The sequence below is a fragment of the Salvelinus sp. IW2-2015 genome, linkage group LG26, assembly GCF_002910315.2.
Source record: "Salvelinus sp. IW2-2015 linkage group LG26, ASM291031v2, whole genome shotgun sequence".
Taxonomy (NCBI): domain Eukaryota; kingdom Metazoa; phylum Chordata; class Actinopteri; order Salmoniformes; family Salmonidae; genus Salvelinus; species Salvelinus sp. IW2-2015.
In genome coordinates, this window is record NC_036866.1 from 19,884,486 (window position 1) to 19,899,072 (window position 14,587).

Below are 14,587 nucleotides of genomic sequence, written 5' to 3' on the forward strand. Positions count from 1 at the left end.
CGTGAGCTGAGTGGGCATTCTATGTTGTGTGTCTAGTTTTCCCGTTTCTTGTTTGGCCTGGTATGTTCTCAATCAGAGGCAGGTGTTAGTCATTGTCTCTGATTGGGAACCAATATTTAGGTAGCCTGTTTTTGTTGGGTTTGTGGGTGTGTCTTCTGTTCTTCGTGTGTCTGCACCAGACAGAACTGTTTCGGTTTTTCACATTTGTTGTTTTGTATTTTGTAGTGTTCACGTTTATTGTCTTTATTAAAAATGATGAACACTAACCACGCTGCGCTTTGGTCCTCTCCTTCGTCCACAGAAGAAAGCCGTTACAATTGCAATATTGGCATTTGCAATATCCATATCGCAAGAGGATGCCATATTTTGAAACGCCACTTAGCCATCTGTAATGCCCTTTTTTAAACTTTTGATTTATTGCTTGAGTTGACGGAGTTCTCTCTCAGTCTCTCCTCCATTGGTCGCTTTCCAATCCCACATACACCAAGCCCTGTCACTCAAGCAGGCACTTCCTCGTGCTCGAGATTCAGTCTGCATGCACTGACCAAACAGCAAGCAGTCAACAAATTTTTCCAAACAAGAACAACGCAGCTTTCCACTTTTCTTCCTAATATAAATCGACGTTTTCTGTACTATACTATTCGTTTGTGTAACTTTCTCTCGGAAGAATGCTAGTTAGTTGATTTTAGCAAGCTGCAAATGTGCCTAAAAGATGTGTGTTAGCCCTTAATACTAATCGCTAGCTAGCTAATCCACAGAGATAGGACAAAATTTGTAACCAAGCGTTTGCTCTAATACAGGCCATTAACAGTGGTGGAGTAAATCAGCATTGTTTGTGCAACAGCTTGTTCTTAATCAGAGATAATATTCTAAAATCTTTGTCTGAATGTACCCATCTATTTAAATCTAATTAGGGCCCCGTGGGAAACACCTACCAACACTTTGGCTCCTACTCTGTCACAACCATCCCCTCCCTTACTTTTTCCTTCATTGTCACAAAACTGCATTCTAAGTGCCCACTGTATTCCAACTATAAAATCATAATGATCATTCCATTTCTATGATTCCAACAGTTGACCAAAATGTTTTGATCTGTAATCACAAGTAAAATCGCAATCATAATATTTGGTACAAAAATCTAAAATAAAAATTATTTTCCCATATCGTTCAGCCCTTCTGGGAACTAACCAAGTCGATGAGTGTGTATGGGGACTGGACATCACTAAGTGCAGAGTAGAGGGACAAGCTCAGACGAACAGTGTAGTCCATTCCTGCCTCAACGCTGGTCTTGGGATATCTGAGCAGACGAGAGAGAGATGGATGTCACAAAACACTACACAAAATCACACACAAGAAAAGGGTGTGCAAACAAAAACAGGCATAATTACAGGGTGTATACAGTCTCAGAGTGGAATCATATACACAAAACGTACATCACATACTACACACACACTTGCACACACTTGCATTACTCACTCTCTCACACGCAACAGACATACACAGAGAGAGATATTAGGTGTGTGTTTACTGTGATCCAAGGTGGAAGAATATCATTTGGTTGTCATCATCAGGCATGGTGTTGACACAGCGGCAGTTTGTTGAGATCACATTGGGGCGCAAGACTGTCATCAACACCTCCTCCCACTGGTTCTGTCATATTTGTGCGTACTGGTAGCGAAGTCAGGTGCAGGAGAGCAGAGATTTGAACAGGCGCACACTTTATTTAGGCAAAAGTGCAAAACGCACAAAACAGTCACAAGAATTATGTTTAACAATAAACATCTTCGTGAAAAATAACACGGAAAAAACAAGCCAGTCTGGCGTGTCAACAAAACACACGTAACACAAACAATCTTACAGAAAGATATGATGGGGAACAGAGGAATAAATACATGTAGATTGATTGGGGAATGAAAACCAGGTGTGCAGGGAACAAGACAAAACAAATGGATACATGAAAAATGGAGCGGCGATGGCTAGAAAGCCGGTGACGTCGAAGTCGTGACAGGTCCGGTAACTATGCCAACACAACAGGTTCATAGACATTGGAGTTTGATACCCCTGGTCAGGACTTCCCCGAGAAAGGTGGAGGGAAACATATTTGCTGATTTGTGTAAGGCACAAGATGAGTTAAGGAACACCCATGACCCCAAAATCCTTAGAAGAAAGATGTCAAGGTCAAAGGTGACTCACAGGTCCAAACTCGGCATTCTCTGCCTCATAGGTGTAGTGGTCCAGGGCAATGAACTAGACTAGACCTTGTCAGACATGTTTTCTACACACACCCTGATCTGTCTCCTGGGAAAACAACTGCAGTGAGAGACAGTAAAAATTTGATGTCAGGAAATGTAATAGACAGAGTTCAATTGGAGTTGACAAGTTTTAACATGTTAGTGTTGCATTCAAGGTCATTTAAAGACTGCTGCTGTATCAAAAGAGGCAACTATGGATAATCATTTTGCCAAATAAGTGATAACATACTATGTCGGATTGAGGCGAGCTGTACCAATCCACGTCACTCGTCAGTCAGTATGGTTCAGTATTTAACAGCTTGCTGTCATTTAATGCCCAACCCTCGTCGTAGAGAGCTATCCTCCTGTAGGTTTTCACTTCATCCCTTACCTAACCTACTTCTACACATTCAGTATATGTCCATCCTCTGTATAGAACCATATTTCTAACCAAATAAACAACGGTTGGACAAAGTCAATAACATGTCATCCTCTCTGCTTGATAAATATCATAATAACAATGCCTCCATACAGCGTCAAAGCAATTAGAGGAACTCTCAATACCACTAATGATTAAGTTAAGGGATGATTGATAGAAATCATGGTTACCTGCAGGAAGTTCCCAGAGTGCTGTGCATAGAGAGCCAAGGTACATGGAACAGAGTGGACTCCTGTAACTCCTATTTCTGTGAGATAAGCAGAGAACAACTTCCCGACCACATACTACAAGTGGGCCTGCATGGAGACAGGGATGGAGAGAGAGAAGATGGTTGGAGGTCATTCTCGTATATTGTAACTGCAACAAAAATGCCTGAGTAAAGTAATCAAATGTGTATTTCAAATAGACTGTATCTCAAAGTACGCAATTAGATCTTTACAATGTTGGCTGTTTAGTTCTGAGTTTGACCTCTCACGGCTCCCTCTCACCCCGTCTCAATCAAGGGCCTCTTCCCCAGTGAGGGCCTTCCCTGTCTGTTCTCCCCCTGCCTCTCCCTCCTCCACCACTCCCTCCCAGTCATGCTAGTCTTCCAAGACCTCCTTCTCTACTAACCCCTTGCTGATTTAGCCAGGTAGCTACAATAATCTTGGTTAAACCAAAGATACTGGTAACTTTTATATGTGGGTAAACATTAGATAGATAACTAGCTAACTAGCTAGCTAGCTAGTTAGCTTCCTCGCTAGCTGCTACAGTAGCTGACCTAACCTATGTAGCTTGCCTAATCAATAGCCTGCTTTTGATTAGGCAAGCTAGGTTAGTTAATTAGTTGGTTGGTTAGGTTCTTTACTGAAAAACTATTGAGCTTACCTTTTCATCATTGGTCATCATCCCTACTTCACCACCCTCACCTTGCATTTCACCGGCAAAATCCTGTAGATAACACAGCCACAAAGTCAAAACTGTCTGCATCATAAAAATTTGGGAAAACAAAAATGTGCTTGTTGGTCTTAATTTAAGGTTAGGGAAAGGCATACGGTTAGCAGTGTGGTTAAGGTTAGGGTTAGGTTTAAAACCAGAGTTTAAGAAGATAAATTGTTTAAATAGGCGGGGTTTAGACATAATAATTCTGACTTTGTGCAAAACAAAACAAAATCTCTGCTTTTGAATTAATATTTTGTGTGCCGCAATGATATTCTGCTTTCTCAGTCACAATGCAACTCTAGTTTAATCTGCATCCCCCCGCTGCCTGTGTGCTTGCAGGACCCATCCTCTACTCGCTCGACTACATTCTGCGCTCTCGACTGGTCTGTGCACTCGTGGGACTCATCCTCTGCTTGCGGGACCCATCCTCTGCACTCTTGACTCAGTGTTTGCTTGCTCAATGATGTTTCATCTTGCTCGACAGCGCCATCTCGCACGCTGATTTGATGCCATACACCTTGGTGGTACATGCACTGCCTCACTGCGTGTGTGTGTGTGTGTGTGTGCGGGTGTGTGTGTGTGTGTGTGCGTGCGTGCATGCGTATTATGGAAAACTGCAGTCTGTAAAAGAGCTTCTTTGTGTGGGTGGGTCTAGTTTTGCAGTAAACAGTGCATGAGATTTCTCTGGTGAAATGTTACTGATCAAATCAAATGTATTTKTATAGCCCTTCTTACTTCAGCTGATATATCAAAGTGCTGTACAGAAACCCAGCCTAAAACCCCAAACAGCAAGCAATGCAGGTGTAGAAGCACGGTGGCTAGGAAAAACTCCCTAGAAAGGCCAAAACCTAGGAAGAAACCTAGAGAGGAACCAGTATATGAGGGGTGGTCCTCTTCTGGCTGTGCCGGGTGGAGATTATAACAGAACATGGCAAAGATGTTCAAATGAGCATGGTCAAATAATAATAATCACAGTAGTTGTCGAGGGTGCAACAAGTCAGCACCTCAGGAGTAAATGTCAGTTGGCTTTTCATAGCCGATCATTGAGAGTATCTCTACCGCTCCTGCTGTCTCTAGAGAGTTGAAAACAGCAGGTCTGGGACAGGTAGCACGTCCGGTGAACAGGTCAGGGTTCCATAGCCGCAGGCAGAACAGTTGAAACTGGAGCAGCAGCACGGCCAGGTGGACTGGGGACAGCAAGGAGTATTCATGCCAGGTAGTCCTGAGGCATGGTGTTACGGCTGTCTAATGCCTCCTCCTCGGATGAGGAGGAGGAGTAAGGGTCGGACCAAAACGCAGCGTTGAATGAGGAAATAATGAATTTATTTACAGACAGACGAAGACGGTAAAACTCTTAAACAAACTACAAAACAACAAACGACGTAGACAGACCTGAACTTGAGAACTTACATATACACGAAGAACGCACGAACAGGTACCTGTCTCTTATACACATCTAGATGTGTATAAGAGACAGGACGTAGACAGACCTGAACTTGAGAACTTACATATACACGAAGAACGCACGAACAGGTACAGACTACACAAACGAACGAAAACACGAAACAGTCCCGTGTGGTGACACAGACACAGGAACAATCACCCACAAACAAACAGTGAGAACAGCCTACCTTAATATGGTTCTCAATCAGAGGAAACGTCAAACACCTGCCTCTAATTGAGAACCATATCAGGCAACACATTTAACCCAACATAGAAACACATAACATAGAATGCCCACCCCAACTCACGCCCTGACCAACTAAACACATACAAAAACAAGGAAAACAGGTCAGGAACGTGACACATGGTCCTAGGGCTCAGGTCCTCCGAGAGAGAGAAAGAAAGACAGAAAGAGAGAATTAGAGAGAGCATACTTAAATTCACACAGGACACAGGATAAGACAGGAGAAATACTCCAGATATAACAGACTGACCCTAGCCCCCTGACACATAAACTACTGCAGCTGATACTTAACACTTTCCCTGAGTCTTCCCACCTTCTCCACCTGGCCTCAATACCTTTATGCATCCCCAAAGCAGGAAAGGGCCAATTATCCTCTCACAAGATTTCAGAACTTCAAACTAACACATCAAACTTGATAAGGGGATGGGATGTTGAAAAAAATAGAGCTTTGGGAGAGGTTTCCATTCAGGGCATGTGTGTTCACTTTGACATGCCTTTTGTCCAAGCTGTGACTGCCTTGCTTGTTAGTTCAATAGAACTGCTGGAGGTTGTAAAACTCCTACTTGTGCCTATACTGAAGCAGAGTCATGTGGCAACAGAATCTTGTCTCAAATCAAATCAAATTGTTWTAGTCACATGCGCCGAATACAACAGGTGTAGACCTTACAGTGAAATGCTAACTTACGAGCACCTAACCAACAGTGCAGTTTAAAAAAATATYGATAAGAATAAGAGATAAAAGTAACAAGTAATCAAAGAGCAGCAGTAAAAAATAACAATATATATAGGGGAGTGCCGGTACAGAGTCAATGTGCGGGGGCACCGGTTAGTTGAGGTAGTATGTACATGTAGGTAGAGTTAATTAAAGTAACTATGCATAGATGACAACAGAGAGTGGCAGTGGTGTGGAGAGGGGAGGGGGTGGGGGCAATGTGAATAGTCTGGGTAGCAATTTGAGTAGATGTTCAGGAGTCTTATGGCTTGGGGGTAGAAGCTGTTTAGAAGCCTCTTGGACCTAGAATTGTCTGATGATTGGTGCTGGACCAATTGGCATATAAAGAAAAGGTGACAGGTTGATGAAAAAGCTTAGCAACGGATTCGAAATTGTCATTTAGTAGTATCAATATCCTAAATTTACAATTTAATGGCAATTATTTTGTTATTGATAACCAAATATCTATGCTGGTCATCACTAGTTACCATAGCCACAAAGTCATAAACCCTGTCTATTTCTACAATTTCTCCTCTTAAAATCTGATTTGAAACCTAACCCTAACCCTAACCTTAAACCACACTGAATATAACCAATTTTGACAATATGTCTGTGTTAACTAGTGACAATCCTGAAAACACCAGTAGAGCCATTCTCACAAAAGCTCCATCAGTTCCAGAAAATGTATTTGCATGAGTATAATTTGCATGGAATACAAGAAAGGGAAAAGGGTACGCCTAGTCAGCTGCACAACTAAATGCATTCAACCGAAATGTGCTTTACACATTCAACCCAATCCCTCTGAATCGACATCCATTTAAACCGGCGCCCGGAGAGCAGTTGTTGTAGGAGGTTAACTGGGAAGAACAGCACATTTTTCCACCTTGCTAGCTCGAGGATTTGAACCAGCAACCTTTCGGATACTGGCCCAATGCTTTTAACCAGGGCATCCCAACATCCATTTTCTCATTGAACCATAGGAGTACAATAGGTGACAACAACGCAGAGCACCCAGAGACATCCAACTCAGCGAGGGCAAAGATGGACCCAACTGCAGMACCACTCAATCAGACCAATTCTAACCTGTCTGACTCTGCCTGCATTAAAAATGACTGGGTGGACGGGCACATGTACCCAGCAGCCTACTCCCTCTTCTTCATCGTGGGCTTCCCGGCTAACTGCCTTTCTCTGTATGTGGCCTGGATGTTAATGAGGAAAGGAAACAACTTGGCCGTGTACCTGGTGAATCTGTCCATCTCAGACCTCCTCTATACGGTCTCCCTGCCTGTATGGATCGAGCTGGCCCTGGGTCGGCCCGTAGGGGACACCCTCTGTAGCCTGGTGTCTGTGGTGATGTACAACAGCTTCTACATCGGGTCTGGTCTCCTCTGCTGCATCTCAGTGGATCGCTACCTGGCCGTGGTCTATCCTCTCTACTTCAACTGGGTGCGGCAGGTGCGTACTGCAGTGGCAGTTTGCGCTGCATTGTGGTGTGTAGAACTGTCTATCCACATCTATCTTCTTCACCAAACGGGGGCGCTGCAGGACTTCTCCTCCAGGCGGCTGTGTAAGGAGGGTATGCCCATGGCCCAGGCGGACGCCCACGTTGCTCTGACCCGGGTGGCTCTGGGGTTCCTGCTCCCCCTTCTCATCATGACCTTCTGCTTCCATCAGATTGTTTTGGCACTCCGCGACAGTGCCTCCTTGCTGGCCCGGGAGCGGAGGAAAGTCAGCCTCCTGTTGCTGCTCCTCCTGGTGACATATGTGGTGGCCTTCGCCCCCTTCCAGGCTGTTATGTTCCTCAGAGGGGTGCTGGAGCCAGGGGAATGTAGCATGGCAGTGAAGCTCAGGGACCCATACATGGTGCTGGTTGCCTGGACGACACTCAACAGCATGCTGGACCCTATTTTCTACTGTCTCATCAGTCAGAGTGCCAAGAACGAGATGACTAAAGTGCTGCAAAGATGCAATAGATGTAGCAGTCGGTTAAAGAAGTGCAAAAACATTTACACAATTACATAAGCTAAGAAAAGATTCATGATAAATCCATTAAAAGTATTTTACTGTGAAAATGTCATGAAAAAAATCTGAATTGGGACCTGTAACTAGCCTCTTTTGTATGAGTGACCTTACATTGTTAGTAGACAGTAGGCTCCAGTATAGAGTACTGTAACTAACCTTATTTGCAATATATTCAAATGGTGCCTTTGTGAGGCTATTATAGTACTGTTGTTTAACAATCCACTACTGTATAATCTTGTTYAAATYTTTTCTATGCAAATGTATATTCAGACCCTAACACATATTTCTGTGAAGGTACAATGCCTGAATAGTATCTGATAAAGTTATGGTATCCTATATCCTTCAACTATTTTATATGGACAACCTACAGGTAATTGCCAAAATAAAATAAAAACAACATAACCTGTGTTAGTAGGGCATTGGGCCACCACGAGCCGCCAGAACAGCTGCAATGCGCCTTGGCATAGATTCTGCAAGTATTTTTCCAAGACAAATTGCATAATTTGGTGTTTTGTTAATGATGGAGGGAAACACTGTTCTAGGCGCGCTGCAGAATCTCCTATAGTGTCCAATTGGGTTGAGATCTGGTTACCCAACACACACACACACACACACACACACACACACACACACACACAACACACACACACACACACACACACACACACACACACACACACACACACACACACAAAACCCCTATGATCCTTTGAGACCACTCTTCAAAGTGACAGCTCTTCTAGCAAAATATGGAGCAACTGGGCATTTTTATACATGACCCTAGCATGATGGATGTTAATTGCTTAATTAACTCAGGAACCACACCTGTGTGGAAGCAACTGCTTTCAATTCCTTTGTATCCCTCATTTACTCAAGCGTTTCCTTTTTTGGCAGTTACCTGTAAGTACAGTGCCTTCAGAAAGTATTCACACCCCTTGACTTCTTCACATGTTGTGTGTTACAACCTGAATTGAAAATGGATTAAATTGAGAGTTTGTGTCACTGGCCGACACACAATAGCCTATAAAAGAGTTTCCCAAATAATGACTGATTCACTTTTTTATTGTTAGATATTATAGACTGTAAAACACCAGGAATTCAGCTCCAAGTGATATTATTTAAGATATCTGTTCAAGTATTCCCATGCATAATAGCGAATGTGACCGTATACAAATGTAAGCAAGGTTTAAATGATTATGTTTTAGTCAAACTTATACGTGTCTGTTTGGGCTTCTTGCTGTCCATTTGCAATTACATATGTTTTGTAATTATGTTTTCATTATACATTCAGTCATTTAGTAGACGGTCTTATCCAGAGCAACATTCATGAGCAATTAGAGTTAAGTGCCATGTTCAAGGCACATCTACAGATTTTTCTCGTAGTTGGCTCGGGATTTGATCCTTGACTTTTCGATTACTGGCCAATGCTTTTCACTGCTAGTCTACCTACCTGTACGGCCCCCAACCACCCACGTCCGTTCCTGACCTATTTCTGTTAGTTTGTTTATATGTGTTAGTTGGTCAGGAGTGGTTGGGTGGGCATTCTAGTTTTCTGTGTTCTATGTTGGTTTTGGGTTGCCTGGTATGGCTCTTAATTAGAGGCAGGTGTTTGGCGTTTCCTCTAATTAAGAGTCATATTTAGGTAGGTGTTTCACAGTGTCGTTGTGTGGTGCTTGTCTCCTGTGTTTGTGTATGTCGTTACGCCACACGGGACTGGTTTCGGTTTGTTTTGTTCAGTGTTTTTATGTGTAGGCTTTTTCCTGTTCGTTGTGTTCTCGTGGTTATGTGAGTCCGTCGTTCAGATCTGTTACACGTTTATTTGTTTTGTTAGTTTATTTTGTCAAGTTCGTGTATTCGTGTTTTTCTTTAATAAATCATGTCAACAAACTCAGCTGCATTTTGGTTCGATCCCTGCTCCTCCTCTTCTGATGAAGAGGAGGAGGAAGCCGTAGCAGATCACCACCAATCCAGAACCAAGCGGCATGAGTTCAAGCAGGATTATACACAGGAATCATGGACTTGAGAGGAATATTGGACGGGAGAAGTCATGGCCCAGTCGGAGAATATCGCCGCGCTCGTGAGGAGATGGAGGCGCGAGAGCCCAAGAGCGTTGGTATGAGGAGGCAGCAAGGAGACGTGTGCTGGAAGTCCGAGAGGAGACCCCAAATTTCTTGGGGGGGAGCTAAGAGGTAGTGGGCCAAGGCAGGTAGGAGACCTGCGCCCACTTCCCAGGCTTTCCGTGGAGAGCGGGAGTACGGGCAGGCGCCGGTTACGCAGTAGAGCGCACTGGTGTCTCCTGTACGAGTGCATAGCCCAGTGCGGGTTATTCCACCTCCCCGCACTGTAGGGCTAGATTGGGCATTGAGCCAGGTGTCATGAGGCCGGCTCAACGCGTCTGGTCTCCAGTGCGTCCTTTCGGGCCGGCTTACATGCACCAGCCTTACGCATGGTGTCCCCGGTTCGCCTACATAGCCGGTGCGGGTTATTCCACTCCCCGCACTGGTCGGGCGACGGGAGCATTCAACCAGGTAAGGTTGGGCAGGCTCGGTGTCAAAGGGCCAGTACGCCTTCACGGTCCGGTATTTCCGGCATTACCTCCCCGCCCCAGCCCTAGACCACCAGTGCCTACACCACGCACCAGGTCCAGTGCGTTTCAGAGCCGTTGCTCCTCCACGCACTCTCCCTAAGTGCGTGTCTCCAAGCCTAGTGCCTCCAGTTCCGGACCGCGCACTAAGCACATGTGCGTCTCCTAATCCTGTGCACCACTGTTGTTCTCCCGTACTCGTCCTGATGTGCGTGCACTCAGCCCCGGTGCCACCAGTGCCGGTACACGCACCAGAATATAGCACGCTTTTGAGAGTCCAGTGTGCCCTGTCCCTGCTCCCGCACTAGGCTTGAGTGCGTGTCCTCGTCAGGTGCCTCCAGTTACGGCACCACGCACCAAGCTACAGTGCGTCTCAGCCGGCCAGAGTTGCCGTCTGCCCAACGGCGCAATGAACTGCCTGTCTGCCATGAGCCTGCAAGCTGCCCGTCTGCCATGAGCTTACAGGCCTTCCGCCAGACAGGAGCAGCCAGAGCTTCCGCCAGACAGGTGCAGTCTGAGCCATCCGTCTCCGCAGCGCCATCTGAGCCATCCGTCTCCCCAGCGCCGTCTGAGCCATCCGTCTCCCCAGCGCCGTCTGAGCCATCCGTCTCTCAGCGCGTCTGAGCATCCGTCTCCCCAGCGCCGTCTGAGCCATCCGTCTGCCTGAGCATTAGAGCCGCCCGTCGTCCCGGCCGTCAGAGCGAGTCAGAGGATCTGCCAGAGCCGCCACCGACAGGATCTGCCAGAGCCGCCAACCAGACGGATCTGCCAAGCCGCCAACCAGACAGGATCTGCCAGAGCCGCCAACCGAGCAGATCTGCCAGAGCCGTCAGCGGCCATGAGCGTCGGAGCCGTCAGCCACAGGCGTGAGAGCGTCAGCCCAGCCATGCAGCGGAGAGCGTCAGCCAGCATGAGCGTCGAGCCGTCAGCAGCTAGCGCGAGGCGTCAGCAGCATGGCGTCGAGAGCCGTCAGCCAGCCATGAGCGTCCAGAGCCGTTAGCCAGTCATAGCTGTCCCTTAGCCCGGAGCGGCTATTTACCCAGAACGCCCTCAGTCCAGAACTGTCTCTCTGTCCGGAGGCTGCCTTTCAGTCCGGAGTTGCCCTCTATCCTGATCTCCCTCTCTATCCTGAGCTACCTCTATATCCTGATCTATCCTCTGTCTTGAGCTATCCCTCTGTCTTGATCTCATCCCTCTGCCCGGTGGGCCCTGTTGTTGATGTTACCAAGAGGTATTGGTGGGTAAGATGAGGGGGGACTTTCATGAGGGAGATGAAGCTGGATTGATTATGGTGGGGTGGGACCTCGCCCGGAGCCTGAGCCACCACCGTGTCGATGCCCACCCAGACCTTCCCTAGACTTTGTGCTGGTGCGCCCGGAGTTCGCACCTTATGGGGGGGTTATGTCACGTTCCTGACCTATTTCTGTAGTTTTGTTATGTGTTAGTTGGTCAGGACGTAGTTGGTGGGCATCTATGTTTTCTGTTTCTATGTTGGTTTAGTGGTGCCTGGTATGGCTATATTAGAGGCAGGTGTTGCGTTCCTCTAATTAGAATCATATTTAGGTAGGTGTTTTCCAGTGTTCGTTGTGGGTGTTGTCTCCTGTGTTTGTGTATGTCGTTTACCACACGGACTGGTTTCGTTTGTTTTGTTCAGGTTTTTTTGTGTAGGCTTTTTCCCTGTTCGTTGCGTTCTCGTGGTTTATGTGAGTCCGTCGTTCAGATCTGTCTACACCGTTATTTTGTTTTGTTAGTTTTTTTGCAAGTTCGTGTATTCGGTTTTTCTTTATAAATCATGTCTACCAAACTCAGCTGCATTTTGGTTCGATCCCTGCTCCTCCTCTTCTGATGGGAGGAGGGGAAAGCCGTTACACCCACTGAAGAAAAATTGTCAGTAGCTGAATCCAGTTGATGATCCCTGCCCTATAATGTCAACGTGGATAAAGAAATGAAAAAATGAAGATGTCAATTTTTATTAGTCACATGCGCCAAATACAACAGGTGATTTGATGACCTTACAGTGAATGCTTAATTTATAAGCCTTAACCCAATCAGTGAAGGTTTAAAAAAATTATTGTTAAGTAAAAGTTATAAAAGTAACAGTGATCTAAAGAGCAGCAGTAAAATATAACAATATATATAGGGGAGTCCGGTTACAGGAGTCAATGTGCGGGCACAGGTTAGTCGAGGTACTTGAGGTAATATGTACAATGAGTACAGTTAAAGAAAAGTGTTAAATAAACATATTTACATCTTCAAATTGAGGCCAAAAATAAACTGGACCAGTGTGCCATATAAATTGACAAAAATGTTGGGAAGAGATTTTGGATGTACCCATTTCCATGCCACAATGGATTTATGAATGATATGCAAAACACGCCGGATTAAACACTTCGAGTTTTTCTATTTACATTACTATACGATTTGGCAACTAATACTGTATATATATATGGGGATACAATCTTCCAGCTCTGCAGATTCTGGCTGTGAGGGGCTTTATCTTATCATTATTTGTGTATTGTCCAGATGTCGCTCGATTTTGGTCACAGTCCAGATATGCTGAGAATGGCAACATTGCCTGAATAACGCTGAACAGTAGCCATACTGGGTGAATTTGAAAAGCCATAGGTCACTAATCAATAATATTAATTATATATTTTAGCAAAAAAAAATTTTTTATTTTAACAATCTGTAGAAGCTATGAGATAAACGGTTCAATTATTTTGTGAAGCATTCACAGCACAGTTGAAAATATATGCGGCAATAAGAAATTAAATGGAATGGGATGTTGACAGATAGATGGGGGTTGATGGAGCTGAAGGTGGGGACTAACTAAGAGAATGTTTTAGTTTACTCCCAATTGGGGATCGGTGGTAGGGTTTGCGGGAATAATCTAACGGTATATTCTTTTAAAAAGTATGGTATGTCTATATTAGGTATGTGTATGTTATTATATGTGTTATGTTGCATGCGTGTATGGATATATTACCCAAAAATAATATGGGGATTGGATGATGCAGACAATTACATTGATGGAGCACATTCTTTCCGCAATCTTAAGCTGATTCACCCCTTTAGAAAAAGAAGGAAAAAAGCATGGCCAGCCGTAGAAAAATGCTTATTGATCATTCTCGATTATTGAGATTTTATCGTAGTGACAGTGTTTCCGAGCTCATGCAGTGGGCAGCTGAGGAGGAGGTGCTCTTATTCCCATGGACTACAGTGTCTTTTTGGAATTAGTGCTGCAGGATGCAAATTTCGGGTAGGAAAAGCTAGCCTTTTGCTTTTCCTAATGATGAAGTATATTGGTATCGGACACTGAAAAGCTTGCATATCGTGGGGCTATTTCGATGCGTAGTGCAGTACGCAAGGAGTTTTGGTGCTGGTCAAGGGCAGTCAAATCTGTCGTGAACCAAGGGGCTAGATCTGTTTTAGGTCTACCTTTTTTGAAAGGGCTGGCGTATTTAAGATGGTGAGGAAAGAACTTAAAGAAACAGGCATCTCTACGGACAGGATGAGGTCAAATCCTTCCTGAGATTTCCTTATATTTGTGTGGAGATTAGAGGCATCTAGCTGAGATTGTAGGACGCGGGTGTTACGATAAGGCACATCAATTCAACATATGGTGTCCAGGTCAGCTGGGGTGGGGGGTCTATAAAAGCGGCAACCGCAGGGAACTTATTTCTGGAGAGATGGATTTGTAAAAGTAGAGCTCAAACATGTTTAGACTAGCCTGGATAGTATGACACGAACTCTGCAGCTTCTTCTCCATAGATTGCAAGCACCTTATTCTTCTTAAACTGCACTGTTGTTAAGATAAGTGACTAATAAAGTAACAATAAAAAGTACATCGATACGAGGCTATTCGGTGCCCGGTACCGAGTCAGTGGGTGAGGTACGGTTAGGTGAGGTAATTGAATGTGGTGGGGGTGAAGTGTCTCTGCTAGAATGAAACGTGGTAGCAGCAGTGTAAAAGAGGGGGGGGTTCTTGAAT

At 45.0% G+C, this 14,587-nt stretch overlaps 1 protein-coding gene across 1 annotated transcript; it reads left to right on the forward strand.

Annotated features, from left to right (window-relative positions):
- Window positions 1-7,031: 7,031 nt before the first annotated feature.
- On the forward strand, window positions 7,032-8,012 carry LOC111952722 (G-protein coupled receptor 4-like). Its single transcript, XM_023971616.1, has one exon. The coding sequence runs from the start codon at window positions 7,032-7,034 to the stop codon at window positions 8,010-8,012; it is 981 nt and encodes a 326-aa protein (XP_023827384.1).
- The last annotated feature ends 6,575 nt before the right edge of the window (window positions 8,013-14,587 follow it).